The sequence below is a fragment of the Onychomys torridus genome, chromosome 1 (genome assembly GCF_903995425.1).
Source record: "Onychomys torridus chromosome 1, mOncTor1.1, whole genome shotgun sequence".
NCBI lineage: Eukaryota > Metazoa > Chordata > Mammalia > Rodentia > Cricetidae > Onychomys > Onychomys torridus.
The window spans coordinates 123,791,443-123,808,707 of NC_050443.1; the positions used below are offsets into that span (position 1 = coordinate 123,791,443).

At 54.7% G+C, this 17,265-nt stretch overlaps 2 protein-coding genes and 1 pseudogene across 2 annotated transcripts; all 3 read left to right on the plus strand.

Moving 5' to 3' along the window:
- The first annotated feature begins 1,033 nt into the window (after positions 1-1,033).
- Positions 1,034-3,976, plus strand: LOC118584438 (annotated as a pseudogene).
- Positions 3,977-11,087: 7,111 nt separating this feature from the next.
- Positions 11,088-14,108, plus strand: LOC118584508 (T-box transcription factor TBX10-like). The gene is made up of 7 exons (XM_036188835.1): positions 11,088-11,416; positions 11,489-11,590; positions 11,921-12,092; positions 12,697-12,852; positions 13,085-13,152; positions 13,348-13,442; positions 13,819-14,108. The coding sequence occupies exons 1-7, from the start codon at positions 11,091-11,093 to the stop codon at positions 14,106-14,108; spliced, it is 1,209 nt and encodes a 402-aa protein (XP_036044728.1). The 5' UTR covers positions 11,088-11,090.
- Positions 14,109-15,346: 1,238 nt separating this feature from the next.
- Nudt8 (nudix hydrolase 8) lies at positions 15,347-17,091 on the plus strand. The gene is made up of 4 exons (XM_036208974.1): positions 15,347-15,849; positions 16,179-16,311; positions 16,618-16,695; positions 16,786-17,091. Exons 1-4 carry the CDS (start codon positions 15,656-15,658, stop codon positions 17,011-17,013), a joined length of 633 nt encoding a protein of 210 aa, XP_036064867.1. The 5' UTR covers positions 15,347-15,655; the 3' UTR covers positions 17,014-17,091.
- The last annotated feature ends 174 nt before the right edge of the window (positions 17,092-17,265 follow it).

The following is a 17,265-nucleotide window of genomic DNA, read 5'->3' on the forward strand; positions in this document are numbered from 1 at the left end:
TTAGACTGTGGGGAGTGAGGGCAGGTGGAGCTTAGGGGGGGAGGTGGGGCCCTGTGAACTTTGGCTGATTGGCTGTCAGCCCAGCCACCGCCCCAGTTCTCCCACTAACTGGGCACAAATACTTCCTGCCTGGGGCCTCCAGGCCTGTAAATACAGTGGGCTAGGAGGTGGACAGACACATCAGGCCTGTGGTCTAGGGAAGCCCAGACACGTACAACAGGTAAGAGGCCTCGCAGAGGCTTCCTGCCAGTTCAGAGGAGGGTGCAGGTGTGGCCTGGGGCCCACATGCTTGCTACATAGCTAATGGGGTGACAGTCTCTTCTCCCTGGAAAGCTTGGCATTGGCTTACCATCTATAAAATGGGTGTGTAGTTCTCTGGTGAGGATGGTGTGGGTGGGACCAGGCCACCCTTCTGAATGTCTGAGTTCCTCTTCTCAGTTTAGGTGTGTTAGACCTGAGTGGGGGGAAACATTTCCACAGCTGTCTGATTGAAGCAAGCTGTATTTAGAGGTGTACAAGGAACTGGCCAGGTGACAGTCTCCCCCTAAGTCAGGGTTTCAGAGAGCAGCCCCTTACTGGCTTTTGAGGTCCCTTTATGGGGAAGGTTAGATTGATGGAAAACAGCTGTGGAGATTATTAGCTGTTAGCACATGGACAGAAGAGTGGGGGACTCAGGGTTCAAGGCTGCTGGTGGGAGTGGGGTAGATAAGTGCAAGAACACGTCCCACCGGTGTTCAGGAGGTTAACAAGGAGGCAAAGGGCCGGGCATACATCATGGGGTCACAAGTTCAGCACAGGTTGAAAAACATGGTTTGCAGGATGCATTCGGTTTAGGGAACAGAAACTTGTGTAAGGCATGGAGACTTAATAACAATGTATGACAATGTGGCTCCTGAACAATGTGGCTCTCATGTTGGTTTCACAGGTGGAAGAAACTCCTAAAATCGTCAAGGAAAGTCTCCTCCAAGAGAAAATCGGGAGAGCGACACTCACCCTTAAAGGTTCCAAGTGGAACAAAAATTTAGCTTGATGGTGTCCTTGAACTTGGCTTCTGGGTACAGGTGGGACACAGCTGACACTACCACTTAGCTACCTCCTCACGAGCAGCCCCCTGTCTCAGACTTCTCAGGGCCTGAGGAGCTCCCCCTACTGTCCAGCTCTGTCTCTTGTGGACCCCTGACCCACACTAGGATGTGTTCCCTTCCTGTGCCCCGGGAGCCCCTGCGCCGAGTGGCTGTGACTGGGGGCACCCACGGGAATGAGATGTGTGGCATCCACCTGGCCCGGCAGTGGCTGCGGGCCCCCAGGGGAGCTGCAGAGACCCAGCTTCTCGGCCATGCCAGTTCTGGCCAACCCAGCAGCCACAGCTGCCTGTCGCCGGTACATGGACCGTGATCTCAACCGCACTTTCACCCTTCCCTTCCTCAAGTGAGTAGGCCTGGCCAGGTTGGCTGGTCCACAGCAGGGTAGTAGTATCCCTGCAGACCCACCCCTGTGGATAGCAAGCTACCCCTGCCTTTGCTCTTCAAGATCTAAATGAATGTCACCTCTTCCACAAAGTCTATCCTGATGGCAAGCTGGGTCGGTCACTGAACCTGGGTCAGACTCTTACCAGCTGGAGTGAGATTAGCATGGGGAATAGGGCCAAGGTGTGAGCCTCAGGTTACTGGGGACACAGAGGAAGTGGGAGGGAGGTGCTCCATGCAGCATCCAACCTGGCAAAAGCAGTCAGGGAAGGCTTCTTGTAGGAGGTCGCATCTCAGCCAAGCCCTCCAAGGTGAGAAGTTAGCCAAGAAAAAGGAGATTGATTGAGACGATGGGACTGGTGTCCCTTACTTCCTCCCCACAGTTCCACAGCTACTCCCGATGACCCATATGAGGTGACAAGAGCCCGAGAGTTGAACGAGCTACTGGGTCCCAAGGGCACAGACCAGGCTTTCGACTTTATTCTAGACCTGCACAACACCACAGCCAACACTGGAGTCTGCCTCATCTCTGACAGCTCCCAAAACTCCCTCAACTTGCACCTGTGCCACTACCTACAGGTAGTCAGTCCCTAGAGGCAGGAGAGGGAGGGCAGGGAGGGGGCAGAGTGACCAGTGCCACCTCTGCCTGTCCCCTGTCCCCAGGGGCCTGCCACCTGCAGGTACTCCGGACTCTCTGTGAACCTTCCAACCAAGGGAGAGAAGTGGGGCAGGGTGGATGACTCTGTGCTTCCTGTACACTGCTCTTCCCAGCCTCAGTGCCTCAGTTTCCCTCTCAAGAAGGCCTGGGTCCTGACTGGCCCTTCTCACCCCACAGCTTCAGAACCCGGGGCTTCCCTGCCGCCTCTTTGAGTACAATTCACCAGGGATGGAGACCTACAACTTGGAATCTGTGGCCAAGAAAGGAATCTGTGAGGGGGTTGTGGGGGAAGGAATCAGCAGGGAGAGGAAGGAAAGGGGCAGAAGGCGGAGTCAGGGCCTGGAGAGGTGGAGTTGGAAGGGGTGGGAAGACGCTGGGAGGGCGAAATCAGGACCCAGAAGGGCAGGACCTCCTCTAGGTGTCTGGGCCTGGGACACCTGCCTAACACCTCCTTTCCTGGTCCCCAGGTCTGGAGATGGGCCCCCAGCCTCAGGGCGTGCTGCGGGCCGACCTGTTCTCCCGGATGAGAGCTCTGGTGGCGTCCATTCTGGACTTCATCGAGCTCTACAACCAAGGTGGGGCCCCGTAGTAGCTTGCAGGGACACTGCGGTCTGAGGAGAGGGCTGGCTCCCGAAAACTGAGAAATGGACAGACGGTCATACCCAACCTCTACACAGGCATGGCCTTTCCCGCCTTTGAGATAGACATCTACAGGAACTTGGGCAAGGTGGACTTCCCACGCACCGCGGACGGTGACCTGGCTGGCACTGTGCACCCTCAGCTGCAGGTCAGTACTGTGGGGAGCATGTGGGGGGGTACTCTGAGAGTCAGACAGAGCCCCACTACCTTAGAATCCCTGGCTGGACCAGAGGCTGGTCCAGTCCATGCCTGCACCTGGAGCGCCACCTAGCGCCTGGCACTCAGAGCCCCGGCAATCTTCACACTCTTGGGGGTCCGCTCTTTGAAGAAGCAGAGGGGAGCGGACAGGACCCAAGTCACTTGATTGGAAGTGCAAATATGTGAGCAGCCCCGTGTCTGTGAGCTAACTTTCCACAAGGGGTCGCTGTTGAACAGGGTCTTATGCAGTCTTGCGGCCTTTTCCTGCAGCGGTCTTACTTAGTACTTTTGAGAGTATTTGACACCTGGTAGAGCATTCTAACTCAGGATTGCCCATATGCTTTGCAAATGCTATGTAACAACAGTATTTTTAGGGAGTTTACCTTAAAAAAATATATATAAGCATTCTGTATTTTGTCCAAGAGGGGACTGTACAGAAGCAATTCTGGTGAGAGGGTATTTCCTGATGATGTCATAGCCATCCTAATTTGCACAGTATGCTCCATGAAGTTCTTGTAGTTGATGACACATCTCTCAGAACTAACCTTGTCTTTAGTCAGTGCTCCTTGGCAAGCCTGGAGTTACTCCCTCTGGGGGGATGGGGTGCAGAGGTCATAGCCCCAGCAACCTTGGCCTTGGCTCTTCTCCTAGGACCACGACTTTGAGCCACTGAGGCCTGGTGAACCCATCTTCAAGCTGTTCAGTGGCGAGGACATACTGTATGAGGGGAACTCCATTGTGTACCCTGTGTTCGTTAATGAGGCCGCCTACTATGAGAAGCATGTGGCTTTCCTGAAATCTGAGAAGATCCGGGTTTCTGTGCCTGCCCTGCCAGAACTGACCGCCAGCTCCACCCTCGCCCCCTAACCCAAGTCATACCTGCCTGGTCTCAGTGTCCCTTTCTGAACAATCAGTCCTAAGGCACAGTTCCAAGCCCAGGGTCCACTGTCCTACCCTAGGCACCATGTCCCTTGACAGACAACCAATCTCATGATATAAATGCAATGTGCCTGGAGCCCACAGTTCCTGTTTTCTGCCCAGCATGGCCTCTCCTTGAATAGGGAGGTGGGTGGAGGAGAGGAGGGATGCCCACAGGACTATGCACGGACCTGCACATGTGAGCATAGCATGCTGAAGAGGAAAACTGGGGGAAGGGCCACCAGTGTAACCTTGGACCTGGGAACAGTGGTAGCAGTCTCCGTGCCCACATTTAGCCACACATCCTGGAAATAGAGAGAGATCCTCTATGTGGAGAAAGATCTGGAGAGGGACTTCCAGACCCCAGGAGGGATCCCCGTCCCTACAGATATGTGCCCATGTAAGCATTCACAGCTGTGCGTGTCCAGGTGTGTGCCTACCAAGTGTTCTTAGTGTATGGGTGTGTTCCCAAGAGTCCTGGGCCCGCAAATGTTCTTTTTAGGTGACTCAAGGGATTCAGGATGCAGAAGGAGTGTACCCAGGGCAACTGCCCAGCTGCTGGGCACTGGGGGGAGATGGCTTGGGTCGGGGCAGAAGGAAGCTTACCAGGAGCCAAAGTCGCTTTACCACCATTACCACCCTCTCTACCTCCTTCCACCCACCATCATCAGGGGGGTGAACATGAACTGAAATCTGAGAGGATCCGGTCTCTGTGCCTGCCAGGACTGACTTCTGGTTCCACCCTTGGCTCCTTAACCCTACTGCAAGGTCCTAGTGGTGTCCCCCAGTCCTCACCCAGGTGCCCTCCTGGGCAGGCCCAGCGTTGCAAACCACCCAGGAAAGGTCAGGATGCTGGGGCCCAGAGCTCTGTCCCCTGCTGCTTCACTCTGGCCTCTGCAGTCTGCCTGGCTCATTTGTCTCCCTGCGGCCATGACTGCCATGCTGCCTCCTGGTATTGAGCTGTGAGATGAGAAGGTGTGAAGGATATGGGCGCGCCAGGGACCAGCTGGCAGACAAGATGGATGAGAGGGCAGTGGGGGCCAGCAGGAGCCTGGGGCAGGAAAGCAGGCCAGTTAGGGAGGGGTGCGGGATGGCTTGCCTTGCTTAGTGTGTTCACGTGCCGGGCTGTGTCCCCTGTGTGGACAGACTACACACACACACAAAAGCTCCATCCACTGTCCTGACGAGAGTGGGCCTCTGGGTTCATGAGTGTGCTTGTAGGCATGTGAGTTAGCATGTCTTAGGATCATGTGTGTGTTTCCCATTACATACATCACAGGCAAGCACACACACATGACAAGACCCATCAGAAGCCCAGGCTGGCCCACTTCTGGAGGAGGAACTGCAGACTGGGAAGAACCCCCATGCCTCTCTGTCTCTCCTCCTTCCCACCCACAACACTGAATCCTGGGGCACACTTCGTTGGAGTTCCCTGGGAGATTCTGGCACCCTTAGACTTGTAGACAGCACCCTTCTTGCCTGGCTGAGAGTTCCAGAGCCACTGTCACTGCCTTTCACACAGTGGAGTATGGATCTGTGCAGGGTGGGATTCTCCCCGAATCCGTGTGTGTGTGTGTGTGTGTGTGTGTGTGTGTGCGCGCGCGGCGCGTGCGTGAGCGCATGTCTGTCCAGCTTCAGGCTGGAATCTGAGGCTGAGGGCATGGAATGAGTGTCAGGGAGAGGCAGGACATTCTAGCCTGAGTGCGCTACCCTCAGAGAAAAGCACCCCTCCAGCCATGGGTTTGGGTCCTGCCCGTTTGCCCCTGGCAGACACCATGGTTTCTATGACCCTAGTCTAGCACCAGACTCTAAGGAAGCCTGGGTATTCCCTCCCAGGGTGGGCTGAGGTGGCCTGGCCAGGTGAATTTCTGTGGGCCATTTAGTACAGGCCACTAGTCAAGGGGTGCCCTCAGCTAAGGAAGTGTGGGGCTTAGAGGAAGCCCCACCCCTGGACAGTGACTAGGCTTCCCTCAGGACAGATGGGGAAGCTTGGAGGAGGTGCCTGGCAAGGCTGGAGAGGACCAGTGGGTCGAGTGGAAGCACAACCTGCCTCAGTCTACCCTAATGAAGATGACAGGTGACCATCAGGTGAGGATATGACCCCTGCTATGCTGTTCTCAGCTAAGGCTGGATCACCCCAGACAAAGATGATTATTCACTGAAGCCAGGGAAACTGAGGTAATCAGGACTGGTGGGAGGATCTGAATATCTTTTTTTTTTTTTAACCTTTTAGAGCTCTATTGGGAGAGAGAGAGAGAGAGACAGAGACAGAGACAGAGACAGAGAGACAGAGAGAGACAGAGACAGAAAGAGAGACAGAAAGAGACCACGTGGAGGGAAGAGAGCGGAAAGAGAAAGGGCCTGAATATCTTACTACCCAATCTGGAGCGCTCCCGCCTCTCTTGTGTTTCCTGCTTGTCGCTTGCCCCATACAATACCAGTAGGCTGGGTCTTAGGCTAGGAGGGAGGGCATCACCTCTGCACTTAGCCTTCATCAGCTGCCTCCCCTTCAGCCCTTCCATCTAGCCAGATCCTGGCCCCCGTGGAAACCAGGCTGTCCTCAAGATGGCAGCCCACCCCCACCTGCACTGGGCCCATTGATCTGGGAATAGCTGGGGGGCTCTTAGCTGGAGAAGGGAGAGAAGGGAGCTTTGCAACGTCACAACCTCCCCACCTGCCCCCTCCACAGGCGCCTGCCCCTGGAGCTAAATCCAGCCAGTGGCCCAGCTCCAGACAGTACGATCAGAGGTGGTCTGGAGACGCTCCTCTCACCCCCAGACATCCCAGAGCCAGACTTTCTGAACATCCAGACCAGGTGCCAGCTCAGGAGGACAAGCCCTGGCCAGGGACGTGGTCAATCGAGGAGGGAAGGACAGTCCTGGAGCTGGGGACTTGTACACGCTTGAGAGTGAAGTGTTGCTGAGCACAGAAGCCAACCCAGTGTCGCTGGCTACCCCTGCCTGGGTGAGGCTGCATCCCAGCCTGAGCTGAGATCCGCATGGCAGGTCGGTATGGTTCAGGCAGTAGAGGTGGCTTCATAAGTGCATGGGGTTCCAGGACTTGGGGCAACTGGATGGGGGACTCCCTAAGCTATGGCCTCAGATCCAGCCAATCTTTCCCAAAGGTCTCCACCCCCTGCTGCAATCCCAGGATCTTTTTGTTTTGTTTGGTTTTTCGAGACAGGGTTTCTCTGTGTAGTTTTGCGCCTTTCCTGGATCTCACTCTGTAGACCAGGCTGGCCTGGAACTTACAGAGATCCACCTGGCTCTGCCTCCCGAGTGCTGGGATTAAAGGCGTGTGCCACCACAGCCTAGCTGATCCCAGGATCTTGTAACATGTCAGTATTCATGGGTCAGGGGTAGTCAGGGCTGTGGCAAAATCCTGGCCTCACATGCTCTGTTGGCAGTCCAGTAGTGGCACTGCCTACCTGGTGACATGTTAGACACCTCTAGCCACCTTTTTTATTGTTTATAATTATCATATGTGCAGTTTCCTGCACATATATGCATGTAAGTGTACGTGGTAGGGGGGGCAGCCGGGGAACTCATGTGGGCGTCAGAGGACAGCTTCTGTGGAGCTGGTTCTCTCTTTCCAGCTTGGTTGGTTCTGGGAACAACACTCAGGTCATCTGGCTTCCGTGGCAATCATCTCACCTGCTGAGCTATCTCATCAACCCTCCCATCTCTCTTCATCTGTCTGTCCGGCAGTCTCCTTTGCTCAGGCTCACCTGGTAGCACTGTTGGGAATGGAGACCTGGCCTCCTGCCTCCTGGCCATCAGGGATTCTGTAGGTCCTCCTGTCCTCAGCCCCTGACTGGGATAGTGTTCACTGATTTTTGTTTCCGTATTGAACAGAGGTCTCACGTAGCTGAGGCTGACCTTGAATTCTGTGTATAACTGAGAGTACCTTCAGCTTCTGAGCATTGGGAGTGTGAGTGTGCACCCACCACATCTAGCTCAAAATAACCTTCTTTAAAATCCAGTACGGGCATTAAAAACAAGTCCCCCTACCTGCTAGGCAAGTGCTCAACTGCTGAGCTAGATCCCCAGCAAAACCTTTAAATTGTGGCCAGGATATATAATGTAAAATTTACTGTATTGACCATGTTTAAGCATACAGCATTAGGTATTAGGACATTCATGGCTGTGTATCGCTCACCACAGTCCTCTTTGCTTCTTATAAAGCTGAAACTCTCATCCCCACTGAACTTTTCTCGTCCTTCTGGGTCCTGGCAACCCACCACTGAACTTTGTGTTTCTAACTCTTTACCTTCTGTGAATAGAATTGTACAGTTTGGCCCTGTGCTTCTGGCTTATCTCACTGAGAATGTACACACACACTCACACACACACACACACACACACACACACACACACACACACAGCCTCAGAAAGTCCTTGCCTTTGCAGGGTGAATAGTAGCCCATTGTGAGCTACATTTTATCACCTACTCATCTGTTAGTGGACACTCGATTGTGTCTGCCTTTTGGCTATTGCAAGCAATGCTGCCCAGAGGTGGGTGTGCAGACACCTTTGTGTGGGTTCCTGTTTTGGTGACGCCATGTTTAGTTTTGCAAGAAGCCTCTGATCTCCACAACAGCTGCGCCATTGTAAATCCCTACCAACCCTAGCATTCCAGTTTCCCCACAAATTCCCCACACTTGTTAAATCCTGGCTTCTGTTCTTGTCCTAGCAGCCATCCTGACGGCTGGACCTGCTGTCTTACTGAGAATAGTAGCACTGTTAGTTTACTTGTAGGTTTTGAATCAGAGTCCTATCCATTCTGTTTGCTTGTTAATTTTCTTTTAATTGTTTCTTCCTTTTTTTTTTTTTTTTTTTTGAGACAGAATCTCACGTGGTCCAGGCTGGCCTCAAACTTACTATATAGCTAAGAAGAGCCTTGAACTTCTGATCCTCCTGCCTCTACCTCTCAAGTCCCAGCATTACAGGCATGTACTACCATGTTGCTGTGTTTTTAATGTGGTGCTGGGGGATCAAATCTAGCGATTTGCACACACTAGGCAAGCAATCTACCAACTGAGTTGTGTCCCCAGCCTCTCGTCATTATTTTATGTTAATATTTATTTATTTTGTGTGTGTGCTGGTTAACTGTTAACTTCACGCAAACTAGACACATTTGTAAAGAGGGAATTCACCTGAGGAACTGCTCGAATCAGATTGTCCTGTGGGCATGTCTCTAGGGCATTTTTCTTGATTTAAGATTGATGTGGAGGATGCAGTCCACTGGTGTGTGGTGCCAGGTAGGGGTCCTGGGTCGAATAAGAAACCAAGATGAGGACCGGGCAGTGGGTGGTGCACGCCTTTAATCCCAGCACTCAGGAGGTAGAGGCAGATGGACCTCTGAGTTCAAGGCCAGCCTGAGCTACAGAGTGAGTTCCAGGACAGCCAGGGATATACAGAGAGAAGCCTGTCTTGAAAAACAAAAACAAAAGAAAGAAAGAAAGAAAGAAAGAAAGAAAGAAGAGAAGAAAGAGAGAGAGAGAGAGAGAGAGAGAAGAAAGAAAGAAAGAAAGAAAGAAAGAAAGAAGGAAGGAAAGAAAGAAAGGAGGAAAGAAAGGAAGGAAGAAAGAAAGAAAGAAAAGAAAAAAGAAGAGAGAGAGAGAGAAAGAGGAAAGAGAGAGAGAAAGTAAGCAAGCTGAAGGAACCCTGAGGAGAAAGCCACTGAGCAGTCAGTGCTCTCCCATGGCTTCAGTTCCTGCCTCCAAGCTTCTGCTGGAGTTCCGAGCCCGACTTGCCTCAATGATGAGCCAAATAACCCCCTTTCCTCCCCAAGTTGCTGTCAGTCTTGGTGTTTACGACACTAACAGAAAGCAAACTATCACAGTGTGCGCGAACGGAGGTCAGAGGACAAATCAGTTTCTCCTTCTACACACGGGGCCTGGGAATTGAACTCAGGTATTCGGGCTTAGCAGCAAGCTCCTTCACCTGCTGGGCCCATATCATAGCCCAAGTATCTTTTTTTTAGCTGGGGATCGAACCCAGGTCCTTGTGCTTGCTAGGCAAGTGCTCTACCACTGAGCTAAATCCCCAACCCAAGTATCACTATTTTGACTGGAGAGTTTGGAAGCTTTTGGCCAAGGTTTGTATTGGAAATTGTGACAGAGACTGTCCAGAACATGGTGTGTGTGTGTGTGTGTGTGTGTGTGTGTGTGTGTGTGTGTGTAGTGGGGTGGGGGTGGGGTTGCACCGCCATGAACATCCTAATGCCATGAGTTGTATGCTTAAACATAGTTAACACTGTAAATTTTTTACATTATGTATACTCTAGCCACAATTTAAAGGTTTTGATGGGGATATAGCTCAGGTTTCAGGTCTAAGGAAGATCATTTAGATAATTCAGGTGGCCTGAGATCCCCTGTCAGCCCCTTTCCCCGTAAACAACATTAGGCAGCTGGGGTTCCACAGAGCTTTCTAAACTCCTGTTGCCTTTCCTCACTTTTACACCATCTGTAAACACGTCACCTGTGGAGAGTCTCCTGTGTGTCACACTCAGCCCTCCGCACCAATGTGTGGGTCTGCCCTGTGAGACGGGGAAACTGGGGGTCCAACAGGTGAGACAACTCGTCCAAGGCCATGTAGCTCTTGTCTCTGCTCTCCAGAAACTTTTGGGGGAAAGACTTTAGATCAGGAACAGTGACTGTAATCCCAGCACTTGAAAAGATGAGGCAGGAGGATTCCTTCTAGCTCATGGCCAACCTTGGCTCCCGAATTCGACCAACACTCTCATCCAGATAGTTGTGGTGACACATGGTTGTAACCCTAGGCCTGGGAAGTGGAGGCAAGAGGCTCCAAAGTTCAAGGATATCTTCAGTTACATATTGAGTTTGAGGCCAGCCTCGGCTACATGAGACTGTGTCTCAGGAAAAAAAAAAAAAAAAAAAGACAAGTTCACTGTAACTGAATATGAGGTGATGTTTTATGACAAAACTGGGAACATGGCCAGGTGGTGGTGGCGCACACCTGTAATCCCAGTACTCAGGAGGCAGAGGCAGGCGGATTTCTGTGAGTTTGAGGCCAGCATGGGCTACAAAGTGAGTTCCAGGAAAAGGCGCAAAGCTACACAGAGAAACCCAGTTTCGAACAAAAAAAAAACAAAAACAAAAACAAAAAACCCTGGGAACAGAAGCCTGGCAGGCAGGGAGGCCTTCCAGAGGAAGAGGCGTGTGGATACTACCTGAAAGATGAGGCTGAATGGACAGTGAGTCAGGCCAGCAAGGTCAGGGCTCACAGATTCACCCTCTTTCCACAGTCTTCCTGTCTGCTGGCTTAGGGGTACTTGCTCCCCCAGAGACCTACACCCCTCCTGTGACCAGTGCCAGCTGGGAGCCCCGGCTGGGGATGTCATTTCCATCAGGTTCTTGCACCATACCCACAGAAGCCCAAGCCATGGTGGAGCCCACTGGGCAGGGCCCCAAGAACCCACGTGTGTCCAGTGTGATGGTACAGTTGGAGATGAAGCCACTGTGGGAAGAATTCAACCAGCTGGGCACGGAAATGATTGTCACCAAAGCGGGCAGGTATGGGCATGGACAGTGGGGGCTGGGCAGGGGGTGAGGGCCATGGCCAGGCTGAGCACCTCCCTCCCACAGGAGGATGTTCCCCACCTTCCAAGTGAAGATCTTGGGCATGGACACATTGGCTGACTACGCTCTGCTCATGGACTTCATCCCGCTGGATGACAAGAGATACAGGTCTGGGCCCCGGGGGGTGGGGGATGGTGCTGAGGACTGGAACTGGACCCCAAGGGTGGACAGGGTGATGTGGAGCCCTTCTGAGTTCATGCCCAGGAGGCCTAGCCTGGAGCAACAGCCTTTAGGCAGAAGGAAGCCCAGCATAGAGGGGATGGGCAAGCCTGAGGCAGGCACAGGCATGCACACATGCAGAATTAATTAAAAAATGAAGGATCGTCACCAGGCAGCCTGAGCATGCTGGGTCAGGGTCAGCCTCTTCACCATTCCCTTGGTCAGATTTGGCACTGAGCAGGATGGAGACAGCCCTTGACCTCTCACCATGCCCCCCAGGTATGCCTTCCACAGCTCTGCCTGGCTGGTGGCTGGCAAGGCCGACCCCGCCACACCTGGCAGAGTGCACTTCCATCCAGACTCGCCAGCCAAGGGCGCCCAGTGGATGCGTCAGATCGTGTCCTTCGACAAACTCAAGCTGACCAACAACCTGATGGATGACAACGGCCATGTGAGGCACAAGCCGCTAAGCCACTGGGGAGGGGCTGAGCCAGTCCAGCAGGGTGGCAGCCTGACTGGGACGAAGCCTGGAGCTAGAGCTGGCAGGGCTGACGTGGGATTCGAATGGGCATCTGAAGGAAGAAGAGGAGGAAGGTGCAAGAGGAGGCTGTTTGAAGCTTAGAAGACAGCCTGAGCAGAGGTCCTGAGGCCAGAAAGTATGGAGTGAGTTGGGAGGCTGCCAGGAGAAGGGAAGACAAGAGAAGCAGTGGGTAGACTCTCACACAGGGCCAGGTGCTAAGGTGAGAACCCCGGCTCTTCCTTTCTGTGGAGGGAGCTACAGAGGGTTTAGAGCAGGTGTGTGTGTCCTGCCCAGCTGCTGTGTGGAAACCAGGCAGGACAAGATGGGGAGGTAGGGAGGCCAGTCAGGATAGAGCTCAAAGATGACGGGGCTGGCTAACATGGGGATGGGTTGGAGAGGTAACCAGATTCTACATAGTTCTGAAGGTAGAGTAGAGATGGGCCATGGGCAAGAAGGGGCAGAAGAATCATGGGCCCAGGGAGGGTGGCTGCACCAGCTGAACCCCTGCACTCACTCGGCTCCCACCCTCCTACAGATCATTCTCAACTCCATGCACCGTTACCAGCCCCGTTTCCATGTGGTCTTTGTGGACCCACGCAAGGACAGCGCCCGCTATGCCCAGGAAAACTTCAAGTCCTTTGTTTTCACGGAGACCCAGTTCACAGCTGTGACAGCCTATCAGAACCACCGGGTGGGTCATACCAGAGCTCATGAAGACCAGCCCATCTCTGAGTGGTGGAGACTGAGGCTGGAGGTTCCTCCTGTCTCCTGGACATCTGCCTTCATGCTGGCTCTGGAGGTCCTAGGCCAAGGGGGTCTGGGTCCTGCTGACTGGGAGTTCCTAGGGGACAGAGTGGCTAAGTGTGGGCTCTTTGGGGCCCAACGGCTGGAGGCCAGCCCATAACTATACTTTCTCTCTGTAGATCACACAGCTGAAAATTGCCAGCAACCCCTTTGCCAAAGGCTTCAGAGAGAGTGATGCGGACCCATGGTACTAAGTTACTCCTGCTTTCTTGCTCTAAGCCCAGCCCTGCCTCCAGGTTCCACCCAAGCAGCTCCAAAGGCCTTCGCTCCTGACTTGTTTCACGGTTATGTCCTCTGGCTTGCCTATCTGACTCTGACCATAATGTCTGGGGTGGGGGTTCCCCTTGGCCTCCTACCTGATTCCTATTTGCCCTGTCTTCAGGCCTGTGTCCCCAAGGCCACTGCTTAGCATCTCGGCCCGCACGCGTAGCAATCTCGGTCCTTGCCTGCTTACGGGTTCTGCAGAACGAGAGAAAGGTGAGAACCCGAACACAATGCCAGGGACACGCAGGCCTCCAGGAAGGGGCTCCACCGTGATCAGCAATATCCCCACCTAGGCAGAAAGGCCCAGGGAAGAGAGAGCAGGGCAGGGGCATGGTATAGAACACAGGAGGGGTGCCTGGTGGGCTTCCTGGAGGAAGTGGATCCTGAGCCGGGCACTGGAGATGGAAGCCCAGCATGGGACTGGGAGAGGGTATTTGGACAGAGAAGGTAAGGAAGAAAGTCCAGGCAGAAAAGAGAACAAGTAGGCCAAGATGGGCGACCAGGGACAAGGCAGGCAGGTAGGCCTCAGTATTAGGACTGGGGATGTGAGGGGAAATCTGTGGTCCTCTTAAACCATTTTCTCCCTCAGAAGTCAGTAAAGTTTCAGCTTCCAACTCCAGGACCCCTACCCAGCCGCACCATCAGCTGCTGCCTGCCCCAGAGGCCCTGCTGGCCCCTGCCACCTACAGGCCCCTCCCTTACCAAGACCTGTACCCTGGAGCCCCTGGCCACGTTGGAATTCCAAGGGCTCGGCTGGCACCGTACCCTCTCCCCAACATCGGCACTGATGGAGATCAGGAAGACCCAACCCTCCCAGCCAGACTGGGGCTCCTGCCCTCCTCTGCCTTGTGCTTGGGGCCTAGCCAGGACTCCCAGTGATGGCCAAGTGCTTTGGAAGTCCTTCTACCCTGTGCCCCACCTCTCCTCCCCTCCTCTGTAGAGACATCTTCTATGGAGAGCAGGGTAATGGTAAGCCCTGATGGCAGCGGTTCCTGCCTCAAAGGCAGTCTGGAGCCTGCCAGTCTTGGAAGCAAGACTCCTACCCAGTGACCCTGAATCCTGCCCCCTGCCTCGAAGATGACTCCTCTAAATCCTGCTTCGATTGTCCTTCCTCCACATTAAACTGCTTGACACCAGGAGTCAAAGCACTTCTGTCCAGCCACAGGAACTCCCAGACCAGATAATCCCATCACCTTTGTTAGTCTCCAAAAGCTCCTGTGAACCCAGGAGCACAGGGTGATGGTAACAGTGATGACATCAGCAAGGCTGTGCTTAACCTGGTGTGTCCCCCACTTTGTGCACACATATAAGGATGTAACTGGCTCAGAGAGGCTTCTGTTCACAGTCACACAGCAAAATACCCCTGACACCTGTCGCTCCATTTAAATGCTGTGCTCCAAGGCTGGTCCTGAAGGCTAGAGGCCATCGAGGGGTGCTTAATTTGATAGGTAGGGATCACACAGGCTAGGGTAGGGACGGGTGTAGACTCAGAGAGCCAATCAAGGCCTGAGGGAAAAGTCCAGGTGGACAGAGGATGGATCCTGCTCGATAGAGGCTGGTGGGATAAGGCTGGAGGAGGCGCGTATCCTTCATCCTCTTGGAGTGGGCGCCCCAGGACCCGGAGGACTCTGACTCTGCTTAACCCAGAGCTCTTCCTGTGAGACCTTCTGGAAAGCACCGACACCCACAGGGGCGAGAGACAAGGAGCCCAGCAGATCTTCAGCAGCCAGACATCTCAAACCCCCGAACCTGAAATCAGGACCCACTCAATTCAGGTCACCCAAGTGTTCTGGAAACACAAAGATCAAAACAACACCGCAGCACCGATAGGGAAGTCAAACTGGCCGGCTCTTCTGGGCACGCCTCCACGGGCTCTAGCCCCGGCCTTTCCCTCGGGTGGCGCTCTGGTTCCGGTACACAAAACCTCGTCTGCCCTCGCCTAGCAAGCCCCGCCCCAATCAACCTCCGCTGCCCAATAGCAGCAAACCCCGCCTTCACGCCCCCAGTAAGCCCCGCCCCCGACAGCTTCCGAGACTGCCCCAGCCGGCTTTGTGTGGAACGCCTCCGAGGTCCCGCCCCAGCAGACACTGCCTTGCCCGCCTCCGAGGCCCTGCTCGGGCAGGCCCCATCCCCTCGGCCTCCGAGGCCCTGCTCGGGCAGGCCCCATCCCCTCGGCCTCCGAGGCCCTGCTCCGGCAGGCCCGGCCGGCCCGCCTCCGAAACCCGCCTCCGGAAAGCCCCGCCCATCCGAGGCCCCGCCCACAGGAACACAGGCTTCCGACCGCCCCTGAGGCTCCGCCTCTCAGTCCCCAGCAGACTCAGTCCCTTGCGGACTCTCGCTGAAGTCCCGCCCTGCGCCTGAGTCTCCGCGCTGCCGCGTCTCCTCCCTCGCTGACCGACACCCTCTATGTCCCGGTCATCTGGGACATGCTGCCTGATTGTTTGTCGGCCGAGGGCGAGCGGCGCTGCCGGCAGCTGCTAGCGGGCACCACTGCCCGGCTACGCTCGCGGCCTGCGGCGGCCGCGGTGCTCGTGCCGCTGTGCCTGGTGCGCGGTGTCCCGGCGCTGCTCTACACGCTGCGCTCCAGACGCCTGGTCGGGAAGCACAAGGGGGAAGTCAGGTACGCCGGCCTTGCCAGCGCACCACCTGCGGCCCGCACACCCCGCTGAATTTTCCCCTTCAAAACCAGGGCTCTGCCCCTTACCGGAGACTGGAGAGAGGCCATCTGGGGCGCCCCAGGGTCATTATCTGTGCCACTGGGACACCATAGGCAGACCTGGGGTGTCTGAGCAGCAGGATAGCCTTACCCTGCTGTCGACCCTCATGTCCTAACTTGCATTTCCAGTGCCTGTCGTCCTCTCCTCCCCGCTCCTCACTTCCTCTCATGATACAGGGAGGTAAACTGCCTCCTGAGGGCCTGTGGTTCTAAGACGCCCTTTGCCCATTCAGTTTCCCCGGCGGTAAGTGTGATCCCGACGACCAGGATGTAATACAGACGGCCCTTCGGGAGACCCAAGAAGAACTGGGCCTAGAGGTGCCCAAGGAGCACGTGTGGGGTGCCCTGCAACCTGTGTATGACCGGGTGAGCCACCCTCATCCTGTCACACTCTGTGCCCCAAGTAAAGGGGTAAGCCAGCCCTGCTCAGGGTCCAGGAAGATTTGCAGGGTAGGCTGCATTGATCTGGGCTTGAAAGACAAGTGGGAGATTTTAGGGTCGTAAGGGAACTAGATTCTAAACACTTCAAACCTGTGAGTTGGTCAGCATGGCGAGAAGCCAAGGAAAAGAATTGGAGGGCTTGGCCATGACTGCCCAAGGCCTCTGGATGGCAGAGCAAGGTCTGCCTCTCAGCTTTGCTTCGCCTGACTGCTCACTCTCCTCCTACCCTAGGGAAAGGCCACCATAGTCCCTGTGCTTGCCAATGTGGGCCCGTTGGATCTGCAGAGCCTCAGGCCCAACCCTGAGGAGGTGAATGGGGGGTACTGAGGAGCTGGGATGTCCTACCAGGGGATTCAGAGGCAGTCCTCTGTCCACCCTCTCTTTGTGTCTTGCCCACAGGTGGATGAGGTATTTGAGCTGTCTCTGGCCCATCTGCTGCAGACTCAGAACCAGGGGTATACCCACTTCTGCCAGGGTGGCCACTTCCGCTACACAATGCCTGTCTTCTTGCATGGACCACACCGTGTCTGGGGCCTTACAGCTGTCATCACTGAGTTCACCCTGAAGTTGCTGGCCCCTGGCATCTACCAGCCCTGCCTAGTTGTCCCAGAGCTGCCTAGGAGTTGAGGTCTGGCCTTTTAAGTGCCTCTGCCTTCATTTGGGCAGGCGACTCCAGAGCCGATTAAAAGAGTCCTTGACAACTTTCCCTTAGCATCTTCTGTGTGGAACAGGGGGGAAGCAGGGTGTGGTGACACACCCTTGTGGTCCTAGCATTGGGGAAACAGATAGGTGGAGCTCTTGGGGCTGCTGGCCAGCCAGGATAGGCTACTTGGAGAGACCCAGGCCAATGAAAGACCGTTTCAAAAGAAAAAGAAAAAA

Bases quoted from the DNA above. Each gene is read 5' to 3' on its own strand.
- LOC118584508 (XM_036188835.1), top strand. From the start codon at position 11,091: ATGGACAGTGAGTCAGGCCAGCAAGGTCAGGGCTCACAGATTCACCCT. The intron at 12,093-12,696 runs GTGAGGCACAAG...ACCCTCCTACAG, and splicing joins TGATGGATGACAACGGCCAT to ATCATTCTCAACTCCATGCA. The intron at 12,853-13,084 runs GTGGGTCATACC...TTCTCTCTGTAG, and splicing joins CAGCCTATCAGAACCACCGG to ATCACACAGCTGAAAATTGC.
- Nudt8 (XM_036208974.1), top strand. From the start codon at position 15,656: ATGCTGCCTGATTGTTTGTCGGCCGAGGGCGAGCGGCGCTGCCGGCAG. The intron at 15,850-16,178 runs GTACGCCGGCCT...TTGCCCATTCAG, and splicing joins AAGCACAAGGGGGAAGTCAG to TTTCCCCGGCGGTAAGTGTG. The intron at 16,312-16,617 runs GTGAGCCACCCT...CTCCTACCCTAG, and splicing joins TGCAACCTGTGTATGACCGG to GGAAAGGCCACCATAGTCCC.